This window comes from Mycteria americana, chromosome 9 (assembly GCF_035582795.1).
Source record: "Mycteria americana isolate JAX WOST 10 ecotype Jacksonville Zoo and Gardens chromosome 9, USCA_MyAme_1.0, whole genome shotgun sequence".
Lineage (NCBI taxonomy): Eukaryota > Metazoa > Chordata > Aves > Ciconiiformes > Ciconiidae > Mycteria > Mycteria americana.
The window spans coordinates 21,378,387-21,403,943 of NC_134373.1; the positions used below are offsets into that span (position 1 = coordinate 21,378,387).

Genomic DNA, 25,557 nt, shown 5'->3' on the forward strand with positions numbered 1-25,557 from the left:
TCAGATTATGTCCCAGATAATATGTCCCAGAAAGTGACAGGCAGTCACAGTCTTTTTCTGACTGTGAGCCCCAATCCTCACTGACCATCAAAGAAGTCAGTACATGCTTCTCTAGAGCTATTGGTCAGCAGGAGTTGTAGTTGCTTAGCACCTCCAGAAATGAAGCACAAAAAAAAAGTGTGCCGAACTACATACCAGAGCTCATAGTCAAGTTTTAAAAGGTTGGCCAGCCATGATACATAGCCATACTCAAAGATTTTTTTTCCCCTCCAACTTTTTTGTAGGATGCTTAAACAAAGCATGTACTTCAGGTGGGAAATTCCTACTTCTAAATATCTGACACATTGTTTTGTGTTGCAGATATTGTGGGCATCCAGACACAGCTCATGGTTATTTTAACTTCTGAAGTTTTAGTCAAACCACCAAAACAGAGGAAAAACTCACCAGGTGAGAATATTCCGTCGCCATCTTTATTTGACCATCCAATAATCTCTCTCATCTTTCGAAGTGTTATTTGTTCCATGAGGACAAAAACAGGGGCAATTTCATAGGTAAACCTGCATGGATAAAGCAAACAAAACCAACCAAACAAGATCAAATACAGATTCTAAAAACACACAATAAATTCCCAGTCTGTGCTTCTTTGTGAAAATGCTTAAGATTCCTAAAAGTTTTCCTATAAATTGAGGTTCTGATGTTGCAACCTTTACCCAAGCAAAATCCTCAGAAAGACAATACTGGAAATATCGGTCAATAGAGACTGCAGTACTAGCTCTTTTGCAACTTTCTATATAACCAACGTAAGACCTAATGCTCACCATCATAGTGCTGCTGACTGCTGTACAAGATTGTACTGTAAAACATTTGTTTCCCGAAGTGCCAATTTCACACTTGTGGAATAACATATTGCCAAATCCTGATTAAAACAGTGAACTTCACTGAGCTAAACACAACCATAATTAGAAGTATTGAGCCAGGGCTTCGAAGTCTAAATACAATTAATTATGTGGATTTATTCTGTTGATGATCTCCAAGGACAACTTATTTCTACAATACCATGTGATCAATAACTGTCAAGAGTAATTATAAATGATGATTTTCTAATTACCAACTACAAAAAACAAGTCAGCAGTCAACTATTGTATCCACTTAATGAGGGCAAAAAACATTGCATAGTCTGGTATGCCCTGATGTCACAGACAGATGTGTGGATGGAAGGTGATAGCCATACAAACATTTTTGGTGATCAAGGTACATGGACAAATTGCTACTGCTGTGAACAAACTCTGCTTGCTGTGTATAAAAAAACCACCAACAAGTAAAAAAGGAGGGGGGAAAAAGGAAACAGAAAGAAACTAAACAATCAACCTGTGATTTCCAAAGGAATCTATAAGAATACGACACCCTGACACTGGATCTGACTGATGTCTTCCATTTGAATAATTTTGCTAAAACATATGTGTTGTCTCTCTAATACTAAAATGACATTTTGAGAATAGGTATGGCAAACTTTAAGGAGACATGTGGTATGAAGGGAAGGGAATGTGTGTCTGAAAAGCTTGTCTTTTATTTACAGCTACACTGGTTAGTTAAAATACTAATTTTTTCTACAATCTTAATGTGTCCTTAGTCCATCAGAGAAACACCACCACTGTTTTTAAAACATTCCTTTAAGATTAGACAGCATTTGTAATTTAATTGTTGTAATTGCTAGTTTCAGAAGCCAAAATACTGCTTATTTTGCTTTTATTATCATTAGAACTGTCAGAGGCAGACAGTTGAACACTGATCTGAAGTTTGGGTGCTGCCAATATTTACAGAGAGACAACATTAATAAACCAGTTGGTGTCTGCTAACGGGGGGGGGGGGGGGGGGGGGGCGGGGTGGTGGTGGTTGTGTGTGTTTGTTTTTAAGCACTGCAAGTCTAGGATATATTCCAATCTTTATTTAGGCAGAATGACCAACTGAAGTTAACAGGAACTCAGTAAGGTATAGATCACCTTAGCCTAATACAAGATATGTTTAAGTCAATGTGATTTTTTCCATCAGTTTAAACGCATTTTTAATTTTGTCCTGAGACCTTTTACACTGATCCCTACATACTTCCCAGAAGACTTAGAGGCTTGTACAAAAAATATATAATGTTAAGCAAGTTTTTTGTATATAAAATATCAAGTGTTCACAAGGGGAATTTTGAATATACTTAAACCCAAGTAAACCAGCATTTGTTTATTTTATTCTGTAATTATTTTCTGAGTCTCCAAAGACTGTGAAAGAAATAACAGAAGACTGCAGATGATTATAAATTGTAAGGCCAATGCAGCAATATTAGATGATGGCTATGATTTTAAAAATCACATCTTGCTAAAGTTCATTTATTTGTTTTAAACTTAAATGATTTTGAAAAATTCAATTAAACACAGAAAATGTGTTCGGCTTGGAAGGAACTGTCCGACTTCAGAATCAATCTCCTGACAAAAAACGCTGATTAAATTTTTCATACAGTTACAACCTTTACAGGTATTTCTATGAATTAACTAAAACAGTCACGAGTCTGAGCTCTTTACTAAACAGAATAAATGAATAGGCTTTTTTGGTAGTGGCCAGTGCTGGCTGAATTCTGCTCTCACCTGAAGGCCAAATCACTTTATCAGGCCAAATCATTCTAACTACCTGTTCTCCTGTTTGCCAGTATGTAAAAAGCATTCTGAGAATAAACATAAAGCATTTTACATTGTTTTTCTATGTTACATTTTCATAAGCATAAATGCATAATACTGAAAATACCAATATAATTCTCTCATCTCGGCTAACAGTGGGCATAAAGATAATTTCCAGATAATATTATTGCTTTCTAACCTCAGCTGGCTGCTGCATGGTGAGCAAACGCCCTGTGCTACAGATCCCTAGAGCTGGATGAATAACAGCAACTTCTGAAATTTCCACCCTGACGGTCTTATGATTAGTGATCGAGCTATGAACAGCACATTGATACATTATTTCCAAGTCAACGTGGGAAGCTTATTATGTTTAATTTAATATATTATCTTCACAATGACATTTAAGCAACATTTCCTAAAGACAATTTAAAATTTTAAGAGAGTACAGATGTTTTGATTACTCAAAACTCATTTGCAAAAGAAAACACATAATTTTTAATTGTTCACAAATATTTTAAGTATTGTTTATAGGTGGAAAAGAAAAAATGGCAAATGGAAAACATTCCCTACCATAATCCAGTGTTACTGTCGCTTGCGTGTAACATGCTTGTGTAGCTGAAATAGGCTAGAACAGTTTCTAGGTAAAGGTCAGAACCTGCTCTTCTGTGCTGGAACACTGCTCAAAACAAATAATATGTTCCCCAGAGCTCACAGAGACAATTTGGCTATTTTTAATAACCTTCTCTGTCAGCTCTCTGAATCATATTTTACAAACATCTTGCTTTAACCTTACTTGCAATTACTGTGTTATTTGAAAGCTTGTTGACCTTGGTTTGCTGAAAAAAAGAGAGCAATGTATTATTTTGCATTTGCTAAACCTCATACAAGCAAATAGATACTCGATTTTCATGCTTGCAGAGAAGTATTTTCAAGATACATTCTTCAGGTATAAATGGATCAGAAACTAGCTTTGCAGAACTAGCTATTTAATAATTTACTTTTAAAACCAAACAAAGGCAAAAGCAACCTCATTTAAAAAAAAAAAAAAGTTACTCTCTCAGAACTGAATGTGAGTGCGATGTTCCTAATAATGATGGCAATATTTCATAACACTATCACAGTCTGCCACAGAGCTGAATTCTATTATGCCCTCTCAGATTTGTGCAATTTCACTGATTACAAAAGAATAACTAAGCTAGGATAACTAAGGTAGTCAAAGGGAAAGGGGCTTTCAAAAAGTTACACTCTCTGAAGTACGTTTTTGTCACAGAGGAACAATATTTAAGCAAACTTTTCTTTTAGAAATGTAATCAGATTTGTTTTCACTTTTAATTGTGGTATTAAAAAAAAAGGCACTTTGCAATACTTGCTTTATGATTAAAATATATGTTGCTGGGTTTTCTTCCCAATCAGCTTTTAAAACTGAATGCTTCATACCAATTTTTAGCAAACAGGGAACTAAGTGAGAAGACGATTATTACAAAGAGCAGGCTGGTTTTGGCTGGAGCACCTTATGTATTTTTCTTTATTGCTAATGTCACAAAACAGGCACAGCTTGTAATCTACATAGAGCTACTAGTAATCAGCTACACTTAATGAACCATTTACTCATGGATAGGCCAGTGAAAATATTGTTCATTTTCCAATCTGCAGATACATTTCCTGTGTTCTGCCAATTAGCAACAAACTACCCAAAACAGAGGTAGCTTTAGAGTTAAAACACATCCAATACAGGACTAAAACAGAAGGCAGTCTGTTTACCTGCCAAACAGTTGGACTCCCATCACGGTTTTGAGCATATACAAATCAATATATAAATAAAGACTGGGTAGAAGGGGTTTTTTTGTTTGGTGGTGGTGGGGTGTTTCATTCTTTTCACACTTCATTTGGTGTGTGGTTTTTTTCATTGTTTTCACCCTTTATTGCAAAAATTCAACATAATACCTTACATTTACATCTAGCTTTCATGAATTTTGAGGTCAAGAAAAAATAGGAAAAGTTTCCTCATCGATATGTTCTAGATGTAAAATTTTACTTTTTTTATACTTCTATTTATTTATTTACATAGAACTTTAATAAATGTTAGGCTGAGCAATTCCTTCATTAGCATCAAATAAATTTTCAATATTACATTTTTAATCATTTTGAAGACAGCCAGAAGCCACTTCTTTACCAGCACATAAACAGGAGAAGGTGGTGCCCCAAGGCTGCTACCTCTGAAGTCAACAGGAAAAAAGACAGTAAAGTTTTACATATTTTGTATTCTACTGTTAATATATGGATAGCTGCAGAATTACTCAGTCTAGAGACAAGGCTTAAAAAAAAATCAGGAAAAGATAAAGAAGATTGGTCCAAGGGAAGAAAAATAATTCCATGTTATTATATTAGAATCAGCATGTTTTACTTACCATGTGCTCTGGGATATTTGCATTTCTGTTTATCAGAAATGTAAAACAGTTCAGCTTTATATAACTATTTTCACTGTATTGCTGCCACATTAAGAAAAATATGAGACACTTTTATTGAAGACGCAGCAATCGGCATTTAAAGAAGAAAATTATACACGTCTATGACAATACACGTCTCCCATGATAGATGGCACCCCTCTAAGCACCAGTCACAGACGCTGACGACAAGACACTGCTTACATGTTTGTATTAGCAGTTGATGTCAGCCACTCCCCAGCCAAGCCAATAATGTCCAGTCCTGTGGACAGCTGATTGAAAAAGCGAGGGTGACCTGGAAAGAGAATTGAGAGCAACTTAGAACAGCTCCACCGGTATCTCTCAGGTTTCAGTTTTAAACCGTCCAGGTATTCTGACAGAACCGACAGTTCTGCACTCTCACACTCGCAGCGAAGTTTTCGCAGCAAGCCCTGCTTATGGGGAGACTGTCAACCAACAGTCGCGGATGTCTTGTCTGAAAAACCGCTCTGGAGGGAGCTCCTGTATGGAACCATTAGTGTTTAAATTGAAAGAGAGAACCTCGGGGCCGACTGAGCCTGTAAAACACCTCCGCAACCCCTGCAAGGGCTGGGCTAGCCCATCTCCAGAGGCTCCCCCCGACCTCCGCCGTGCTGTGAACTCGGGGGGGCGGTGGTACTTGGCAGTAACAACCTGCAGGTGCTGGGGCCATTTGCATTTGAATGGAGGAAGAGAGGAAGCTGGGAATTAGGCTGTAGGGATAAGGGAGGGGTGCGGCGGGGCCAGTCGCTCGCTGCGCGGCTGCGGCGTTTCGCGGGGTCTCTGCGGGAATGTCCCAGCGTGGCGGGGTCCCCGAGAGGCCCTCGGCACGGGCGGTTCCCCCACACTGTTTAGAAGCCAGGGTTCACCTCATAAGCAAAGGCTTTGCTATCAAACCGAAGTCAATCGTATTCCTGTATTTCAGCCACAGTTGCTTTAACAACTTTTATAAGTAATAAGCCCAGCTATTGGGATCTACTTTTCCAGCATGAAAAGATGAAATTCCTAACAAATGATGACGGGCTTTGAGGGGAGGGGGAAGGTGTCATGATTTAGCCCTCACCTCCGCTCTTGGGAAAGGACCTCCCAAGCCCTCTTGGGAAAGGACAGGCAGACAACACACTGGGGACAGCCCGGCCCGAGAGAGGTTCAGCTCTCGACGCCCGGAGGGACCCTGTCACGTCGCATTTGGCTCAACACTGGGAACATCAGCATCTTTTGACATAAAGAAAGAAATGCGATTCTGCTCCGAGCCATGTCAGCGGGAACCTTTTGGAGGCGTGAGCCTGCCGGCGCTGCCACGTCTCGGCACGTCCCGAAGAGGAGGCTGCCGCGGACACGGGGGGAACGCGGAGGCGAAGCGCCCGGGCTGCTCCCGCCCCGGGGAGCCGAGAGGCTCAGGGCTAAAGCCCAGAAATATCACCACGGCTTAGCTATTTGCTTTGCAAATCAGCACTTCTCTCCCTTGCCATGACGCACAGTTTGGGAAGTTATTTTAAGAGACATTTCGCTGACCTCCCAAAGCTGTCAGCGAGCCTGCAGTCTCCTGAGGCTGGGCTGCAGATTCGGCCCCGCGGGCTTTAAAGGGAGCTTCGCCTGGAGAGAGAACGTGAGCCCCTGGGGCCCGGGAAGCCACGGCTTGTGTCCTGGGTCGTCACACGGCCCGAGCAGCTCTTCTTTAAAGCTGCACCAGGTGCTGCTTCGAGCAGAGCTTGTGTCCGATCGGATACCTGCATTTCAGATCCCGGGGACAGGTCCTGCCGGTCCCGCAAAAGCTCCAGGGGCGGCCGGGGTGAGGGGAAGAGCTTGCTCGACATCCCAGTGCAATCGATAACGGAATAACGGTGCGAGCACACAGACCGCAGTGACTCTGGCTTTGCTGCTGGCCACCTGTTCAACAACCCACAGGTCTGGGCGTGAAATAGGCTCCCCTTTGGTTAAGGGCACAAAATCAAAATATGCCCCTGACACTCCTGAATAAATCAAACCCCCATGTAAATGGGAAAAGACAGGAAGCTAACCGCCACATTTGTTGTCACGATGTTGTTCCTTGAATGCACTGCGTTGGTTTGTCACAGCTGCATAACTAAACAGTGGAGAGAGCAGCGCCCCGGCCTTCAGGAGCCACTGCTCGCAGCTGCCTCGCCAGAGGCTGTCAGACGGGAGCCTCCCTCTACGAGCTCCCGCCGCCCCGCCACTTCAGCTCCGCGGCGGGACCGCCGCCCGCCGTGGCAGCGGAGCTCGCCCAGCCCAGCCCAGCCGAGCCCAGCAGCCCTGAGACGGCGGAGCAGGACTGGGGAGGGGAGACGCGGCCCCCGCTCCGTTATCGCTCCAGTTCCTGACCTGCTTGGCTACGTACAGCACTCAGGGCTTGTTGCCAGCCGAGCTTTCTGCTGATACAGATTTAAGACGTTTCAGGCCAAACAGCCTGAAAGAGCGCAGACTTTGCTCTAGAGCCTGGCTGCAGCTCACCTAGTAAAAGAAGTGATTATAAACGGGCATTTCTATCTGATTCGGAAGGACCTGGACAGGCGGGGCTCCTGGGTAATGGGCTGAAATCCACAGGGTTCCTTTATTGATGATTCCTAGGATTTCAGTCTCTTTTTCATTAAACGTCTGGTGAACATAAAGAAGAAAAACTGCAAATTCAGTGTCATTTATGCCCTCATTTACCTAATGATATTGCTCCCCGGAGATACAGACAGCTCGCATTTCATCAAGTGAAAGAGATTATGTCTTAAAAACTTGTTTCTGGGCTCTGCAAACAGCACCGAGCCCTGCCCACCGGGGACGGATGGAGCGTCAACAACTGAAGTTTCTGAGCAGAGACATTTCCAAGCGCCCGCAGACAGCCTTGGAGCTGAGCCTCCAGGGAGGCAGAGTCGAGGGCGTGGAGAGGGTGTGGGCTTACCTCCGTGGGCTCAAGCCCGTTCCCTTCACCGTAGGCCACAGAAAAGCCCCAGGAGGGACTCTCCAGAGTAGTGTGCGAGAACCTACCTGTCCTCACTCCGTATTTCAGCGTGTCCCGGCAGTCCACCAGGATCTGCTCCAGGGACTCGGGGTTGTCCGAGAGCTCCAGGTTGAAGCCCTCCATGCCCTCCAGGAGCTGGTGCGGGTGGTGGAAGTCCAGCACTTTGGTGGATCTGTCAAACGTCTTCCTCACGTAGTTGAGGAGGATGTCCACCACCTCCAGCAGGAACTGCATGGTCTGCTCCTCGCCATTCTTGGAGGGCAGCAAATCTGCGGGGCAAACCAGCTGTCAGCGCCTGCTTTGGGAGCGAGAGGCGGAGATGAACCAGCCCCGGCCACCCGCAGCGCTCCCAGGACCGGGAAGCCGCGGCCCCGGCGCAGCCACGCTGTAGCGGGGCGGGCGCCCGGCCCTCCTCGGCGGCTGAAACCCGCCGCTGCCCCCGGGGCTCCCGGCCCCCCTCGCCCGGTGGAGAAGGGCGAGCCCGGGTCGCCCGCGGGAACAAGGGGGGCACCTCTGAGGCACCCCGGCCAAAAGCGCGCCCCGCAACGCTAACGCTCTGCGGGGCTTTCACCGCCCAGGGGCCAAGAGCACCCCAAGCCCGCACCTGCCCTTCTCCTGCAACGCTCCCTGCCCCCCAAGGGACTGATTTCCCTTCGCCACCTCCTCGTCAATGGCCCCGTACCAGCAATCACAGACGGTTTCATTGATGTTTTACTGAGGAGGAAATAAAATACAAAATTACTCTCCTCCCGGAGGCTGGATCTGGAGTGACCCCAGAGGAACGGCTGGAGCTGAGCTGCAGAGGATCAGCCCAAAGTACGTAAAATTGCATTTCAGGAAACTTGTACGCATCGCCAGCGCAGCTCTCAGCAAACATGCACACACAGACACACACACACACACAGAGCTTCCTTCGAAAACAACCAAGCAAAAGCACGGTCTGAACGTGGCTGGGCTTCCAAGGGAGGCGAGGGCAGACTGCTAAGGGACGCGCTCGAGCTGGAGCGAGCAGAAGCTGTAAAGAGCGTTTACCTCTGGCATACAAATTGGAGAAGTCTGTCTCGGTGCGTCGGAACCTGGATTCCTTCTCGCTGTTCTCGCACGCCAGCAGGCTCTTGGAGGACTGCCTCTCCTTCAGGGAGCTGACGATCCGGCCCTTGTCTTCCAGGCTGTTGGTCCTTTGCAGGAACCCTACATTATTATTGCAAGGTGCACAGGTCAGAGTTTTCTCACTTCCCAACATGTTTGGAAATATCTAAAGCAGCTCTCTAGACAACAGTTCAAAGTGGTGCTGGCTCTGGATCTGACTAATGAGGTCAAGAATAAGAGTATTTATGAGGACTATTTGCCTCCAGGAGGGAGAGCTCAAAATGCCATCAAATGCAAAAACCCAGCCATGCAAAAAACAAATTTTCGTCATTTAGTGCAGTGGTAAATTCTTATTAAGTCGATCAGACAGATTCCACTCCAGTAATCAGCCACTGGAAGAGAGTTCAGGATGAGTCAATGCTATTTCAGCCTGCAGGCGAAGTTTATGGACCTAGCAGACAGGGGCAATGATGTACGAGTAAAATCAGGGCCACTTTCAGTTCTCCTCGTGGTGCTCTCACGCACAAAAGGCATAAGAACAAGCAGGCGTTCTGGAGCAGCCGTCCTGAGCGCGCTGCTCTAAGGACACCGGTAGCACTCATCAACCCCACCTTCCTGTTATCAGTACATACCAGCACGCGTCCAGGAGATGCGGATTTTCCACCTGGAAAGATGCTTTGATACTAACACTAATCACCCCTGGGCTCTCCAGGGGCTCCGCTCTCACCGGAGACGCAGCCCTGGCGCCCAGGACCCGATCTCAACTGCTGTCGGTATGTGCAGCAGCAATAATAAATCCCCTCGCCCCAAGAATTACGGCGGTGGCCGCCACGCAGGGCCCGTGGCGAGTAACGAGTCCCGTCTACTTTAACAAGGCAGAGAGAACAATTGATTTTCAGGATTTGATCCACTAAATCCATGCCCGCTAAAACAGGAATAGTGTTGGGCTTTTCGTTATTAACGAAGGCAACGGATTTTGACCTCCCAGGCTGCAGCGAGCGTGCCTTTGCGTTTGGAGGAGACCGTACGGCAGCGCCGGCCTCCTTTGTTCTTTCTTTTCTTTTAAAACAAGTACGCTCGTCGCGGCTGGGGCTGTCCGCCAGAGAAGAGGACTTTGGAGGGAGGAAAACCAACGCCGTCACTTCGCTCATCCACGTCCCCCGACGCCGCTTCTCTCCAATGCCCTCCGCTCTCCGGCCATGTGCCCCCGCTCTCCGGAGCCCCGACGGCGAACTGGGACTGCGGGCTCCTCCCGCCGGCCCGCCCGCCCGGGCCCCCTGCAGCTTGGGCGGGCCCCGGCGGCTGCATCTCCGTGCGGAGAAAAGGCAGCGACACCGAGCCGCCGGGCGAATGGCTCCCGGCACGGTACCTGTGCCTCGGACCCTGCTGCCAGCCTTCGGCAGTACCGAAGATGGAGCCCCCGGTCGGCAGCCCCTTCTGCATCAGTCGGGCACCCAAACGAGCCTCCAAGAGGGTTGCTCGCAGGCAGGTTTGTCTAGCCCATCCTCTCAGTGAACCCTTCACATTTTGCCTTTTAATATTGATCGTCTACTAATGAGTTTCTTCTCTGATGCTTTTAGGAATACGAGTTATACGAGAAAAACCCATTTAAGGGAATCCCTTTTCGTGCAGAAGTTAAGAGGAGCCGTCCAGGATCGACGACTTTTTTTTCTTTTTTTTTTAGTTTTGGTGTTACTGCTTTTAAGGATCCTCGCAGCGATCGCTAGCTCCTGCAACAGCTCGTGCTGTTCGCCTGCTCATTAGGTAGAGCAGCTGATACCGAAGCAGGTGCAGTCTAGACCGAATTCCGGAGCGATCCTCTTTTTCCAGGTCCTGTGGCTTCACTTTGGTTTATTTTTCCACTTGTCTTTCTTCTAGGCTCTCGGCAGCGATGCTCAGTGGGAAGAGTTCCGTGAGAAGAGACGTCTGCAAGAACAGCAGTCCCCCCCAGAGCTGTGCTCCCTGCCGCACGACTGGCGCTCTTCCCGGCGTGCAGACACACGTCCTGCGGAGCCTCCGGTGGGAAAGGAGGGGGCAGCGCTTCAGGACCCGAGAAAGGCTGCAGTTGCCTCTGGCTCGGCTCGCATCGGGCTCAGGGAGGCCGGGGCTTCGCTGACGGGTCCGGCCTAACTAGAGCTGCGCCAGGGAGGCGGCGGTGGCAGCCCGCCGGGGCGCGGCGCTCACCGCTTGCCCAAACGACTTCGCGGCGGTACTTCCCCGCCGGGGCTCCCCGGCCTCCTCGTTGTCTACCGAAGCCGGCGACAGCGGGCTCAGGCGGCGGGGATCAGCTGGAGCCCGGAGCGGCTTTGCACGGGGCCTGTCGGCGTGCGCCGCGTGGGGCCCACGGGACTGCGCGGCCGCGCGTGGGGCAGCTCGAGGGCAGAGATGACAAGCCTGAAGGGAGGAACTTGCTGCCGCCCGCCATCAGCTCAGTCGGCTGCAGATAACGCGTCGTTCGCCCCGGTCCTTCGGCCACAGCAGTACCTCACGGAGCCGGAGGGCCCGGTACGTGGGGGAGCCCAGCGGGACAGGGGCAGCCCCCTGCTTTGGGGCCGCTGGACCCTCTTGTCCCCAGAGCTCCTCCCCCGGGAGGGTGGGGGACGCTCCCCAGCGCCGACCCGCGTCCCGGGCGGCAGGGAAGGGCGGCAGCCTGCCCTCGACGGCTCCTTCCACGTCCGCGGGGAAGCGCATGACTGTGGCCAACCTTTCGTCTGCATCCTACGCGAAAAGTAAGGCCGGTGTAGGAGAGATCCAGCAAGTAAGCAGCGTGTGAAATAGCGTCCGCGCTGCTGCTCCTCTACCAGCGGAGAGTGCAGCCCTTCCCAGCAGCAGCAGGTGCTCCACTGACAGGTATTTTCATCGATGCGCTTTAAGAGACCGAGTTTTTAAAAGCCGAGTGAGACCGGACTGGCGAGGGAGTCCCTCGGTTCCCAGCGTGACCGCAAATCCGGCGTGATTCCACATCAGGCCTCGCACAATGCAGGCGTGTGACCCCCACCTCGGCCTCGCCGCCCTGCGAGGACCTCAGCTTCCGCGGCGGGGACAGACCTGCGTGTCCCGGCCCGTGCCGTGGCCGCCGGTCGATGCACGTCGGTGGCGACTGCAGGAGATCCTGGTTCCCTCTGCGGCCGGGGGGTTCAGCACCGCCTACGTGACTTGGCAGCATAAATCCCACTCGCTCCGGAGACGAGCCGAGTTTCTAGCTTACATGGCTCCTCTTGAAATCCCTGCGTTGCTCGCCAGGCTGGGAATCATCAGCTCGCGGGGCCAAGCAGCTGAAGGCGCACCTGAGCAATTTTACTACTTCGAGTTTTCCACGGATGCCAAGCAAATGTTAGCAGGATCGGTCCCAGCAGCGATAATAATTGCCGAGGTGGGAGTGAAAGGTCTATCATGCAATTCCAGACACAGGGGGAAATCTGCCCGTACTTTGCCCGCCGTGACAGTTCATTAAACCGCTTTACAATATGTTCTCTTTTTTTAAGTGGATATGTGCAGAGACGAAGAGCGTTGGGGTGTGGCAGCGGCAGGGCTCTTTTCAGGCGGTGGCTTTCAAGCAGAAAGGAAAGGAGCTAATCCTTAAATCGGTCAGTTGTTTGAGAAGAAATGACATACATCTTGGATACGTAATTACTGAAAATGTCAAACACATAATATACAGTACAGGTGGGAGAACCTGCTCATTGTTCAAGACCTGCCTTTTCTCTGAGCTCAACCTTTATTTAAAGTTTGCATTCAAAATTCATCGATTTCTGTGTGATACACACAGAAAGAACAATTCCGAGGCGCCTGGTTTACTATAGCTTTGTGTTTGCACAATATCTAGGGTCCGGAATGATGTCTTGTGAAAGGTAAGGATTAGGGGATATCATCTGTAATAGCCAAACGTCAACTTGTTTAGCATGTTTAATTAGGATCCTTAGCAAGCTTAACACTTCATTCGGTATATTTACCAAAGGTAATCTTCCCTCTCTGTCTTTGTGAAGGTGTGAGATTCAGGTAGGACGGCTCATACGAGCAAAACCCGTGGTCGCAATCGAATCTGATTATTCCGAATCACTGTCACTATTCAGGGTATATTTTTCGTGTAAAACAGAAAAGAGCCAGAAAAGGAAAACCGAGCACCAAACCCGAGCCAAAAATACAGCAGCCCTGCTTGTTTTGGACTCCCTTCACAACGCCTCTACTACACTCTCTTTTGCCTTTCTCAAATCCAAAATGGTGGGATACTTCATTTTCAGTGTATTCGATCTCACTGAGGGAAGCTGCGATGTCCCTCTGTAACCCCGGTAGTCTAGCAACACGGAACAAGCCTAACGGTGCGTTACTTTATCAGTTCTGCTTGCCGGGCTAAATTAAAATGATGATGAAGAAGCCCATCGCTCCAGCCACTGAAGGGACTGGTAGGGAAACGGTCCATTAAACCCAGATCAGGAGCTATTTATAGAACTAAGCGACTACTCGTTAATGTCGCCTGCAGGTACCAATGAAATCTCTAATACACACAGGGCTAAACATTCGCACCCCAATTCTTTTCCAGTCCAAATTTCCATGTAACAAAACATCTAGCGGATGAGCTTCGACTCGGCAAGTAGGGCAGAAGGTTTACATTTATCTTTGCTTTGAAAAAAGGCCCGTTTCTCCCGCGAGATAATCCCCCACCCTGCAAAAAAGAGGTAGCTGGGGAAATGGGAAGTAATTTCTATTCGTAAGGGGCACGGGCTAAGCTGAACGATTCTCCCCATCAGAAAATGAAGATTTGACTGTTTGTCTGCAAAAGCGAAGGCGCTACTGAGAAATCTGGAGAAGGAAGACAGCTTGTTATCTGCAAATGAATCTCTTGCTATAACGTTGCGATCTGATTGTGCATTTGTTTCCCTTCCTGCATTTCATGTGCCTGCGCGCTGACTGGCTGCCAGCGCTATCTTACCAGCACAGCAAGCTGACGAATTGCTCTTTAATAAGGCTCTCGTTAATCTTTTTCCCCCAGGAGATCCGTATTTTCTAGTCAGATAAGGCTGAAAAATTCCAGACAGTGAGAGGCGGCCAAACCCCCCCGCTCGTTCCTCGCCGCCGGCCTCCCCGGCGGGCTCTGGGCTCCCCCCGCCGCGCCTGCACACCCTCGTCTATCGCAGGAGGGGCGGCGGGGCCCGCAGCCGTCCCCCCCCGCGGCGGACAAGGCGGCCGGTGTCAGCGGCGGGGCCCGGGCCGCCGCGCGGCCGGCAGGGGGCGCCCGAGGCCGCCGCCCGGGGACGGGGGCGATCGGCCGGCGCTGCCCGCGGCGCTGGGGGCGACCCCGCCGCGGGAGGGCCCCGGGCGCTGACGGAGGCAGGGCGCGTCGCCAAGCGTGGGCGTGTGTGGGGTCGTACGGCGAGGCACGGGCGGACTTACCGCATATCTTCAGCCCGATCTTCCTGGTGCACCCGTGAGCCACGCCGCACCACGAGTCGTAAGCTGCAAGAGAGGGCAGAGTGAGTCGTTCCCCTGGGGCGGCGGGCCTGCCGGGGCGGCGGGCCTGCCCGACCGCCGTGCCGCCCTCCGGGCCCCCCGCGTCCCCCTCGCCGGGAGAAACGGCTGCTTCCCGAGCCCGGCGGCGCCGGAGCGTGCCGGGCGCGGGGCAGCTGAGGCTCGGGTTGACACCGAGGTGACACGCTGGCCCGCCGAGAGGAGAGGGACAGGCACTCGGGACCCGAACATCTAATAATTTACTGGCGGGGCTCCAGGGAAGTGGCAGCTTAAAATAAAGTGGCGTGAAATGGGGTCACAAAAGAGTTCAGGAATTAATTGGGTGAAAAATAGTATTTGACTAGATGATCGGACTTGCATGACTGAGCCTCGGCCGGACTGACGAGCCGCCGACGGCCGCCGTAGGGACGCTCCCGGCCCGGCCCCCGCCCCGGAGCACCCCTGGTGCCCCGCAGCTCGGCCGGGCCGGCTCGGCCCACTGTATGGAGGCTCTGGGGCCGGCAGCCCTTCGCCCGCCGGCCGTGCACGCCCGAGGAAACGCCGCCGAGAGGCTCCTGAGCGGGGGCAGCGCCGCGGGCGCGACCGCACCGACGGAGGGGACACGCTCCTTCCCAGCCCCTGTGAGCCGCGGCCCGGCCACGCCCCGGTCGGCCCCAGCTGAGCGCGGGGGAAGCGGGGAGCGAAGCCGGGGCTGAGGTGAAGGGCCGGCAGCGGCCGCAGCGGGCCCCAGGGTCGACCGGGGGGACGGGGCGCTAACGGGGCCGCGGCGCCGAGGGGGCGTCGGGGCGTGAGGGGAGAAGGCGGCGGGGGGCTGGGATGGGGCGGCTCGGCTGGGCGGGGAGGGCAGCGGCCGGGCCCTCGGGGAGGGAGAAGCGGGGGAAGCGCCTCAGCGCTGCCGGCCGGGCGGAGGGGCCCTCTCGGCGGGGGCGCTGCCCGTGCCGGCAGGCGGGGAGCCCCGGGCGGGCAGGGCAGGGTGCTGCTGTCAGAGGTTATCTCATTTTTAGCCGCCTTGCCAGTTAATTCGATTTCTGCGTGTGACACCTCAGCCGAAGGCAGCAGAGCCTGTCACCCCCGCCTGGAACAAGAGCCGGTGCTGCCGTTCGCCCCCTCCCCCGTTCCTTCCAGTTGCAGAATAATGACAATAATGACTCCGGTGCTCGTGCCTCGTAGCCCTGTCAGGGTAAAACCTCTTCCCCGCTTTGCTATGCCTGACAACCTTTCATTTCTTACTGTTGCCCGCTCTTTGTCTCTGACGCTTTATAGCATCGAGCCTCTTTTTCATTTATTTTTGGTAGGCGACGGTCTGAATTGCCTGGCAGGGCTATAAACTGATTCTCTATCCACCTGCAGCAGCTTCTGCTTCCCACTCACACCTCAATAACTCAAGGCGAATTCAGAGCAATTAGGAATACAAGGCTTTGAAAAGCTACAATTAGCATCCCAATTTCGCTTGATTACAGGCTTCAGCGTAGGCTGAAAGGAAGCTGCAACATTAGCATTTATAAAATGTAAGGGGGGGAACACCCGCTTTAAGGCACTGGTGTAACTTGGCTCTTTTAACTGATTCATTTTCTCCACACCCCTTACATCCCGATGTTTTGGCCATCTGGGGGTTCAGTTTATTGTCTAAATCCCTCAAATGTGGCTGTAAGATAAAGGCAGCGCTGGCCGCTGAGGTGGGCTTTTCCTCCCAGCGTTTTATTCGCCACGGACCAACCTCTCCCGCTCCCACCAGGAAGATGGTTCCTTTGTGTAGAGCACTTTCCGCACCTTGCCTCACGGCACGGAACAGGGCTTCACGGATTTATCGTTTCGTTTCGAAATTGGTCTTTCCAAGCCTAGGTGGAGAAAGCCTCCAAAATACTTTAAACGAGGAAAATATTAAAACCTACTTGTGGGTCGTAAATTAGTTGGGGTGGGGTCCGGAGCGTCGTTGGAGGACGAGGGAGCGGAGGAAGCCATCCCTTCAGAAAAGCCCCGGTCCCCGGAGCCCGGGTTTCCTCCGATAGTCCTCTGAGGGGTGGGCAGCAAGGAATTTGCTGGAAGGAAGAAAAGGCGGTTTTAGTAGTCTGGTCTCCTGGAGAACCGCACTGGAGTCCCGCCCGGACGCCGGCGGGCAGCAGTCCGCAGCCCCGCGGGAGCCGCCCAGGTCCCGGGGCGACGGCAGGACGGGCCGGGGCCGGGCGGGCAGGAGCCGGCCGCGCCGGGGCCGCGGGGCCAGGCGCAAGCGGCGCGCCGGGAAGATGCCTCGACAGGCTGAAGAGCGAAATCGTCCCTTCGCTGAATGCCGAGGCGCTACCCCCCGTGCCTGAATGACGGATTTAGCAGAGCATGAAGTCTGTCGCAATTATAGCGGTGGCCGCTGAGCAGGGCAATTATGTGGCTCGCGTCAGATGGAAACCAACGTGCAAGGCGGGCTTCGAAATTACCAGCCCAAACGACCTACAATCCCGAACGGAGCCCGTTTCTGTGTGTTACCATCCGATCCCCAAACACGCCAGGCTGAACACTTAGGAAAGACTGACAGACAAACCCCCGCCACCACAAAGGTGCATTTTGCCCAGGTCCAATGACAGGCGTCACACACATGTGTATTCGCACACACACGCTTCAGCAAATCGGGACCAGTACGTGCTCCAGCACTAACCAGCGCTCTCCCCTGCCTGCGCTGGCTGTAGCGGCAGGAGCAGGCATGTCTGTCTGGGGAAGGAAGGTGCTGGACCAGCCCTCGCTCCTCGCCAGATGTTCAGCTCTTTCCCGGCGGACACGGCGCTCCGATAACCAATACAGGGTCGCTGATCGAGAATTGCCGGGTCAGTGCCCCGCTCGTCTCTTTGTCCCCACGGCTACCTGCGATTTATTTTATCCCCCTTGTAAAGAAAATGAAGGTCACGGTAACGAACGAGCGCTTTCTTTGTTAGCCGCTTTTTTCAAGTCGGTAGCTACCGATTCATTTCCACTGCCGGGCGGATCTACGCCCGCGTGTAAACGCAACGGATCAATGATTTCAATGGAAAGCAGGTATTTCGCTTTTCTTAAGAGGAAAAAGAAAACAACTATAAAGCAGAAGAGATTCTCTAGACAATGCCTGGAAGTGAAGTAACAGGTTAACACAATGTCTAAGGCGCTGGCTGTCTCAGAATACGTTATCCCTCTATAGGTACGACAGCGACCAAAACAGATTTTAGGAGGGGGGGGAAAAAAATCCTCCAGATCCTGAAAGAGGTTCCCAAAGGTTTGAAAAAATAGGATGCTGTTTAGCGGAGACTTACCGAGGGGGCGAGCGGACCACTCTTACTGCCGGAGTCCAAGCAGACAGGGCGACTCCAGCCTGGGAGCGACCCGCCGCTTATAAACTCCGCCAGAAACGACGTCGGAATACCAATCGCGCCGCGGAATTTAATGCGAGATGACCTTTTTTTCCAGAAGTGCTCGGATTTGCTTTTTTAAAAGCGTGAATCGCCGGTTGATGTGCTTCGACGCAGGCATGAGTCACAGGGCTGCCGCCACCCCCTCCGCGCCGCTCCGCACGGGGCTGGGGACCGCCGGGGCGGCCGGCTGGGGCGGGGGGGGGCGGCCCACCCGGCCCCGGCGGTCGCCGCCGGCCCGCTTCGCCCCGGGGCGGCGGGGCTGGCTCCCGGCAGGGGGTTCTGCCTTGCGAGGCCCCTGTCGAGTCCCTTGTGCGGGCGGCGCCGGAGGCTAGGTAGCGCTGGCTCGACCCGAGGTGGCGGGCTGTGCTAACAGGCGGCAGAGCACCGCACGCATCCGCGCACCGGCAGAGGCGACGGGGCCGAGCTCCCGCTCGGACCGTCCCTGCGGCCCCGGCACTGCCCTGCGCACGGTGCGGGCCACGCGTGAGCCGGGCGGGGTCCGCGTTAAACGCAGCGTAGCAAAGCCACCCCCTTCGCCGTGCCCAGGGTTCGAAGCGCCCCGCTGGCTCAGCCCGCCGTCCCCGCGGCCGGCTCCCGCAGCGCCCTCCCCTCCGCCCGCTCTCCGCCAGAGGGTGGCAGAGGCACAGGCACCGCCGCTGGTGCTGCCGGCCCGGCCACAGGGGAACACCTGGGTGGCTGCGACCTGGCCTCGGCGTTGCCGTTAGATGACGATGTCATACCAGACATCCTCTTGCCAAAACGGGAAACATTAAGACAACGGTTGTCTTGTACCCCCGACAACCCCAAATCTGTGTTTCTCCGTCTCACACCCCAAACACGCTTCGCCAGCGCTTCGCGGTGGGGACGGCCATGCTACATTTCAGCATGTCGCGGTAGCTCCGCAGATGCCCAAACCAAACCCTTCTCACAAAGACGGCACGTAAGGGGCTGGGAGGAATCTGCAATGAGACAGGAGGAGGGGAAACAGCCCGATGGAGCCAGAGAATTTCATCCCGTGCGGGGGGTGCTGGGCAGCGCAACGAGCAGCAGGGACGTGTCCTTCCTGAAGGACTCGGGGGAAGAGCAAAAACTTACAAGCCCTGTTGGGAAAGGAGACTGGCCGACTGACAGCATTAAGCAGCCAAGACGATTGCTTTGCCGAGCACACCTACTGTCTAGGAACTGGGTGCGTAACGAAAACAGCGACAGCACAAAAGCCAGCTTTTAAACATAGCTTTAAAGGCATTAACAGCCCTAGCTGACGTGACCTTTTCCCATCTGTTCCCGGCTATCGTTTTAAAGGTGGTTTCAACCAATCGGGCAAAACCTTTGCTCAGTACAGATGGTGAGAAATAATAACGTAACTGGTAGCTAACTGTCTTTATAAACGTAAACAAACATTCATAGGAAATCGTGGCAGGATTGCAGTGCAAAGAGTCGACGAAAGATCACGCAAAGAACTCCTAAGCCATCAGTCACTGCAAGGCGCGACCCGGCTGGGTCTGTGCCCGGCAGGCACACCGCGGGTGCGCTCGTTCCTTCCCCTCGGCCTTCCCAGAAGCGCGCGTGTCTGGAGTAAATAGACATGTTTTAACATAAATATTTACACCCTCGGAGAAGCTGAGGCCCGTCAGGGGAAGGAGCCAGCCAACGAGGACCGGCGGGCTTCCCGCGGCAGCCTGGAAATAAGCGTCGTTCTGGCACCTCGATGCCCCCGGCGGCGCGGCGCCTCCCGCCCCTCCGCGCCCCGCCCGGGCCCGGGCCCCGCCGCTCCGCTCAGCACCGCGGACAGCGCCAGCCCCCCGCCCGCCCCGCCCCGCCCCGGCAGGGCCAGCGGCACGGCCCCGGGGGACGCGGCGAGGGCAGCAGCGCCGCGCGGCCCCGGCGGGTCCGCAAGCCCCTCGCCCCCGGGCGGGCAGGAAAACGCCGACAGCAAACCCCAGGGAGGCCGGCACGGCCCCCGCCCCACGTCCCCTCTAGGTGGTGCTGTGTCTCAAGCCCAGAGCCGCAGCGAAGTCGGCCTGCGGCGATCGCTGAGAATACACGTACACAGACGGGAAAATATGTACACCGCGCGAGGAAACGCCTGGTAACTCTCATTTGCAACGGACCCCCCTAAAAATCCGACCTCAACCCAAACCACTCCAGCTCCGGAGGCTTCCTTCAGTACTCGTCACACCAACTGAGACCTCTGAAACGCCCTTGCCAGCTGCACACGCCCAGGCGGGGCCGCTCAGAGAGGTACGGGTTTCAGTGCGAGAGTTCGAAGCCTTCCCCTCCAGCTGTGCTGCCTGAGCTTTCTGCTCAGCCCCTCTTTGCTGTCTTTTCTTCCCATGTGTCAGTCCCTTCCCCACGGCTGTTGCTCGAGTGCACTGCAGGCACAGGTTACAGAGAATCTCTTTTCAGGTTGGAGCCCCAGAATTTGTAATTTTTGCTTCAAACCCAGACATTTACCGAGGATTTGAAACACACAGGAAAAACCACTAACCCACAGTATCAGCAAGGCAGCAGGACACAGACATGTAATTCCCTCAGCTGAGGCTTGTAACCAGTGCACCAGTTAGAACTCACTTAAAAAAGCCAGACCATGGAGTCTCTTTTAAGTTCACCTCCATCCACTTAAAACACGAATCTTGAGTACCCTGGGTGGGCACAGGAATGAAAGTGAGGCAATAAATATCTTTAGCAACAAAGACCAGTCAATGATTATACAGTATTTATAACTGTGGGTGTATAAAAAAATGACTGTTGAGCAGGGGAAAATTGTTCACTATTTGTATTGCAGCCTGTGGGTTTGAAGAGTCATTGTGTCAGGAGCTGCATACAGTATTTTAAGAGACAGAAGCACCTCCTGCCTACACTGTAAGGAGTTCACAATGTAACTACATGCCAATGGAAAGGCAAATAGGGAAAAGGCACTGTGCCATAATGTTTCTTGTTTCTTCATATTCTGAACTATAGTCATGCATTTATATATTTATATTTATATACATGCATTTATCTGCAGACAGGGCAGTAAATTGGCCTTCTGGTGACTATTAGGATTGTGATTTTTCCCCTCCCTGAGTCTTCTCTTTCTGTTGCCTTATAATTGCCATTTTGTTTGGATTGGGAGTATTTGAGCTGGTTGGGATCAGGCACACTCTTTCCTTAAAAATGTATACAAACAGTATGTGCACTGAACATCTGTGATGTTCCTGAAATTGTGGTTTTGTATTTTTATCTTTGCAGCCTGTGATTTTTTTTTTTAAGTCACACAGTTATAAGCATTTGTAATCCAGTACATTATTACAAAATATATTCATTCATCAGGTACCTGTTTCCTTTCCCACCATTTCTGGTGTACAGTTATGTCTCATTTACCTGTACCTTTGATAGAATGGAATAATTTAAATGATAAATTTCCTTAACTCTTGACAAAGAAAAATTGGAAAACTGTTCAAAACTAAGTAATTCAGAACTTTGCTGGCTATCATGTGCAGTCCTAAAAAATACAGATATAAATTACTGTATATCTGTAACCAAAAAAATGAACATGCCAAGAAAAAATAACAAACTATTGCTCTAATTATTTGGCCCTGTCCAGAAAATTCTACAAATGGAAATTTGGTGAAGACTACAGATTTATACTCCTATTCTACAGATAACTTTTGCTGTTTTATGGCACTTGATAAAAATGTATTGAAGGTGAGCGATATGTTTGCTTTGGGTTTTATGATCAGTCAGTCACTGATGTACCTAACTGTCCCATATTTAAGGATCATGTCCATCACTCGAATTTCAAAGACAACTTGGGATGAGCTGCCAGTTAGAACATTCAGCACTGCTGTGATGAAGGGCATTTAGAAAAGTCTAATCTGAAGCACATTGTTTTACGTACTTTGTGGCTTCTTGTTTCAGGATGTCCCCTTCCTGATCCATGCTGACATGTGTTGCTGTCCGTTTTGATCTGCTTCATCTGAAAAACATCCCAAAGAACAACACACATCCTGAAACAATAGCAGCAGCAAATCCCAACTCTCAATACCCCCAAGCAAAGATTCCCCCTTACTTCCAAACTGTAACAAAATAAAAAACCAGCAGAAAGCCTTATTTATCTAGATGGATCAAACAAAATTACTTAAGTTGGGGAACTGTGAATTGTAGCATGAAAAAAACCCCAAAAGTGATAGTACAGCCAGTAAGTCCGCTCTCTACCAGTTTTAGGGAATTGCAGCTGTTTACCCTGTGTTTGAAATAAATTTTATTTCCCACCTCCCCCAGTAACCCTGTAGAGCCAAGACAGCTAATGCCTGGATTTTCCCCCTGTGATATGTTGTTATAATTGTTACATGTCTCACTGAATTACATCTTTTTATCCCATAGGAGGGCATCAGTTTACAATGAGAACATTCAGTAATTTCAGTAACGCTGCTGCAGGAGATAATGCAGTTTGGCTCTCCAATTTCAGAATGAATTTGGAGAGCTAGACTCTGGGATTTTTTAATATGATTTATTTAAGTTAAGCATATATCATAAATAATCCTCAGGAACAAGAAAAATGGGCTTTTCTGCTACTTTTAAAAAACACTTCTTGAATCATAACTCAATCTCAGGTACGGGCTTTCCTAAGTCTCAAAAGTTTTCAGGATCATTACAGTTGTGAGCTTAACTAGGCTTTTTTTTCTTTTCTTTTTTTTTTCCTTTTTTCTTTTTCTTTTCCCTCTCTTGTCTGTGGTGGATAAGTCAGGTTTTGCCTTCATGGGTTTGTCATTCACCCTGAATAGTCAGCAGTACTAGTGAAATAGTAGGCCTTCTGCAGCACTGTACTTGAAACCCTTCACCCTTCTGGTTTCTTTTTAGCTACAATATTACAAAAATCAAAATAAAAAGACTTTTCCAAAAAGGGAAGTTAAGTGCACCTAATTGAAATGAAAGTGGTTTAAGCAGAAAACCAATACCCACATTTCACAACAAGGTGCAAACATAGCACAGAAACACAAACAGGATGATATGAACAGCTACAAAAATGGACAATTGCACACTGTACTCTGAGAAGTTAGATACCGAGTTTGTCTACCAGAGAAAACAGATGGGCAGGTAAGAAAAAAATTCTTTCTCTCTGACTCAGTAGTTCATATTACCTAATCTGAGTGGATTTCATTAGCACTCTCACAATAAACAGATTCCTGTTTTGAGGTAATGGAGGACTGCATGAGCTCTAAGCAAAGCCATCAGCTGTTACACACGCTTCTCTTTGCAGTATTAGTATGGAAGGTTATGAGAGCATTGAGGGGCAATTTTAAGGAAAAAACACTTCTCCTAGATCAAGGGACAGGTGATTCAAAATGAAGACATCAGCTCCCAAGCAGAAAATCAGATTAGAGTTGTCATGTTACAGACATGATCTATTTGTGTAATAAATACCTGTCCTCTACTTTGGCCCTTCAAAACATCTCTGCAAGCCCATACTTACCTAATGCTGGCATTACCTAATGACTCCTCTTGCTGGCATTTTAATAGCTGCACTGGAAGAAGATGACCACAGGAAAAAGCAGAGCCACTGTCATCTGGGGCGGTGTTAGCGACTCAGCACTAAAACAAGAGACACAGCTTAGCCATGCTATCTTTAACAGTTCATATTCAGCCACAATAAAGTTTTTTAAAGCTTATGCACATCAGATAAAGAGCAGCACTGCTCTGAACAATGAATCAAGCATAACCTCTCTCTTTATAATCTTAAGGGATAGCTAATGTTTGCAAGGGTTTAAAGGAAATGTCTGGGAAGGGATTCAAGAGAGTACAATGGATAGTACTCTGATTTCTGACAGCTCTGTTGTCTACAGGACAGGTAACAAGGCTACTTGCACTCCTCTCTGGCTACAATGAGAGAACACCTACCTGGGACTTCACTCCTCAGCATTCTTCTACCAATCATCTTTTCTCTTCAGAGATAAATAATATCTTTAAACAGAAGTCTACACTGAACTACACTGAAGGTAAGGCAAGCTAGCAAAAATTCTGAAAGATTTGACAGATATCCAGGCTCATGCTACTCATGCTATACAGAAAAGCTTAAAGTTAGAGATGTAGTTCCACTGGCCTCTTCCTTCAGAGAAAATTCTGTACAAAGGCTTTAGGGATCTGAAGACTGCAAAAAGACCAACATGTAGCTTTTCTAGGATGTAAAGTCCAGAATTTCCCCCTCTGGTATCGTAATGTTAGACCTGGAATCTGGCTTGTGTATTGGAGTAAATTAGCCCTTAATGCCTTCAGATATTAACGTGTCCATTGCTTGCTAGAGGCAGGCTATAGGAAGCGCTGCAACAGATTACAGTCTGCAGTAAGCAAGACTGGTATGACTGCATTCTGGTTACTGTTTTTTTAACGTTAAAAAAATTGTTGTATGTATTTGTATGTGAGTAGGCTCTTCCTCAAGACACATACAGCATGAAATCTAGGTGAGTGAAGGATTATCTGCCAAGAGTTTTAAGAAATTCTTGTTCAAGTAAAGGCATTACAGACTGATCTGCTACTTTAAAATATTTGTTGATCAACAGCCAGTTTGAAAATGCAAATTTTAAACCAAAAAAACCCCACAAAAGATGCAAAGTCCTTTCAGAAACTATTTGATCAATTTCAACCACTCAAAAGATCAAGAAACAAGTGTTTACTTATGAGGTTTAAAAAACCCCCCGTTCAGCAGAGAGTGAAAATTAGTTTTACGTTTTACAGTTATAAATATAACTTGTGTCATTAGACATAAGAAATGAAATCCAAGATATTTATTTAATTAAATACTTAATTTCCTTAAAAATGTAGGTGAAGACAAACTGGTTTTAAAAAAAGTCTACTTCCCAGACAGTCCTCAGAAGCCCTGAAAAGCATCATTAAAAGCCTTCAACGCTTTCAGCCGAAGAGGTAAAAATCTCTTTACTATGCTTTGCATATGCAGTTTTAGGCACTCAAAATAATCTCTATCATTATTGGAGTCACTAGGTTGATCCTCCCTACAGGTTCCTAATTTTGATTAATCAGACAGAATTAGTTTCAGAAAAACTTCGGAGCCCTTCAGAGACCCTCCATATTAGTCCATTTGTCTTTGCTCATGCTTTTCTGTCCAATTCCTCAGTAGCAGTATGTGAGCTTCTCCTAGTCTCATTTATGGACACTGTATGAAGATAAAAATGAAGTAGTTATGTCAATCATTCAAACTTCAGAGCACCTTAAGCAATCCCCATTCCCAGAGGGCCACTTTCTGAGTACCGTGACATGTACCTTGTTTTTTTCATGAGCAGGGGACTGTGAAAGCAGATGACATGCCCATTTTGAAAGTAATTCAGAAAAAACCCCACAATTATCCTTCTCTTTCATTTTGCAGTAATTCTCTACAAGAAACATGAAGAACAAGAATATGCTGCTAATGACAGGGTCTCCAGGAATGACCTTAGATGCCACTGAGATACAGAGACATTGTACCTTGTACCAAGATGCAGTACTGGAGAACGGCAAAGACACCTCTGCAACGCAGGAAGATCTCTTCAAGCAACATAAATTAT

General features: G+C 49.6%; 1 protein-coding gene across 1 annotated transcript in view; it reads right to left on the reverse strand.

Moving 5' to 3' along the window:
• GAD1 (glutamate decarboxylase 1) overlaps positions 1-16,610 on the reverse strand; it is a 29,868-nt gene extending 13,258 nt beyond the window's left edge. Inside the window, exons 1-6 of the mRNA XM_075511658.1 lie at positions 16,541-16,610; positions 14,574-14,636; positions 9,126-9,284; positions 8,120-8,362; positions 5,309-5,399; positions 445-557 (exon numbers count right to left, since the gene is read on the reverse strand). Of these exons, the coding sequence (XP_075367773.1) occupies positions 445-557; positions 5,309-5,399; positions 8,120-8,362; positions 9,126-9,284; positions 14,574-14,636; positions 16,541-16,610 (739 nt within the window). The remainder of the gene's footprint in view (positions 1-444; positions 558-5,308; positions 5,400-8,119; positions 8,363-9,125; positions 9,285-14,573; positions 14,637-16,540) is intronic.
• Positions 16,611-25,557: the final 8,947 nt, after the last annotated feature.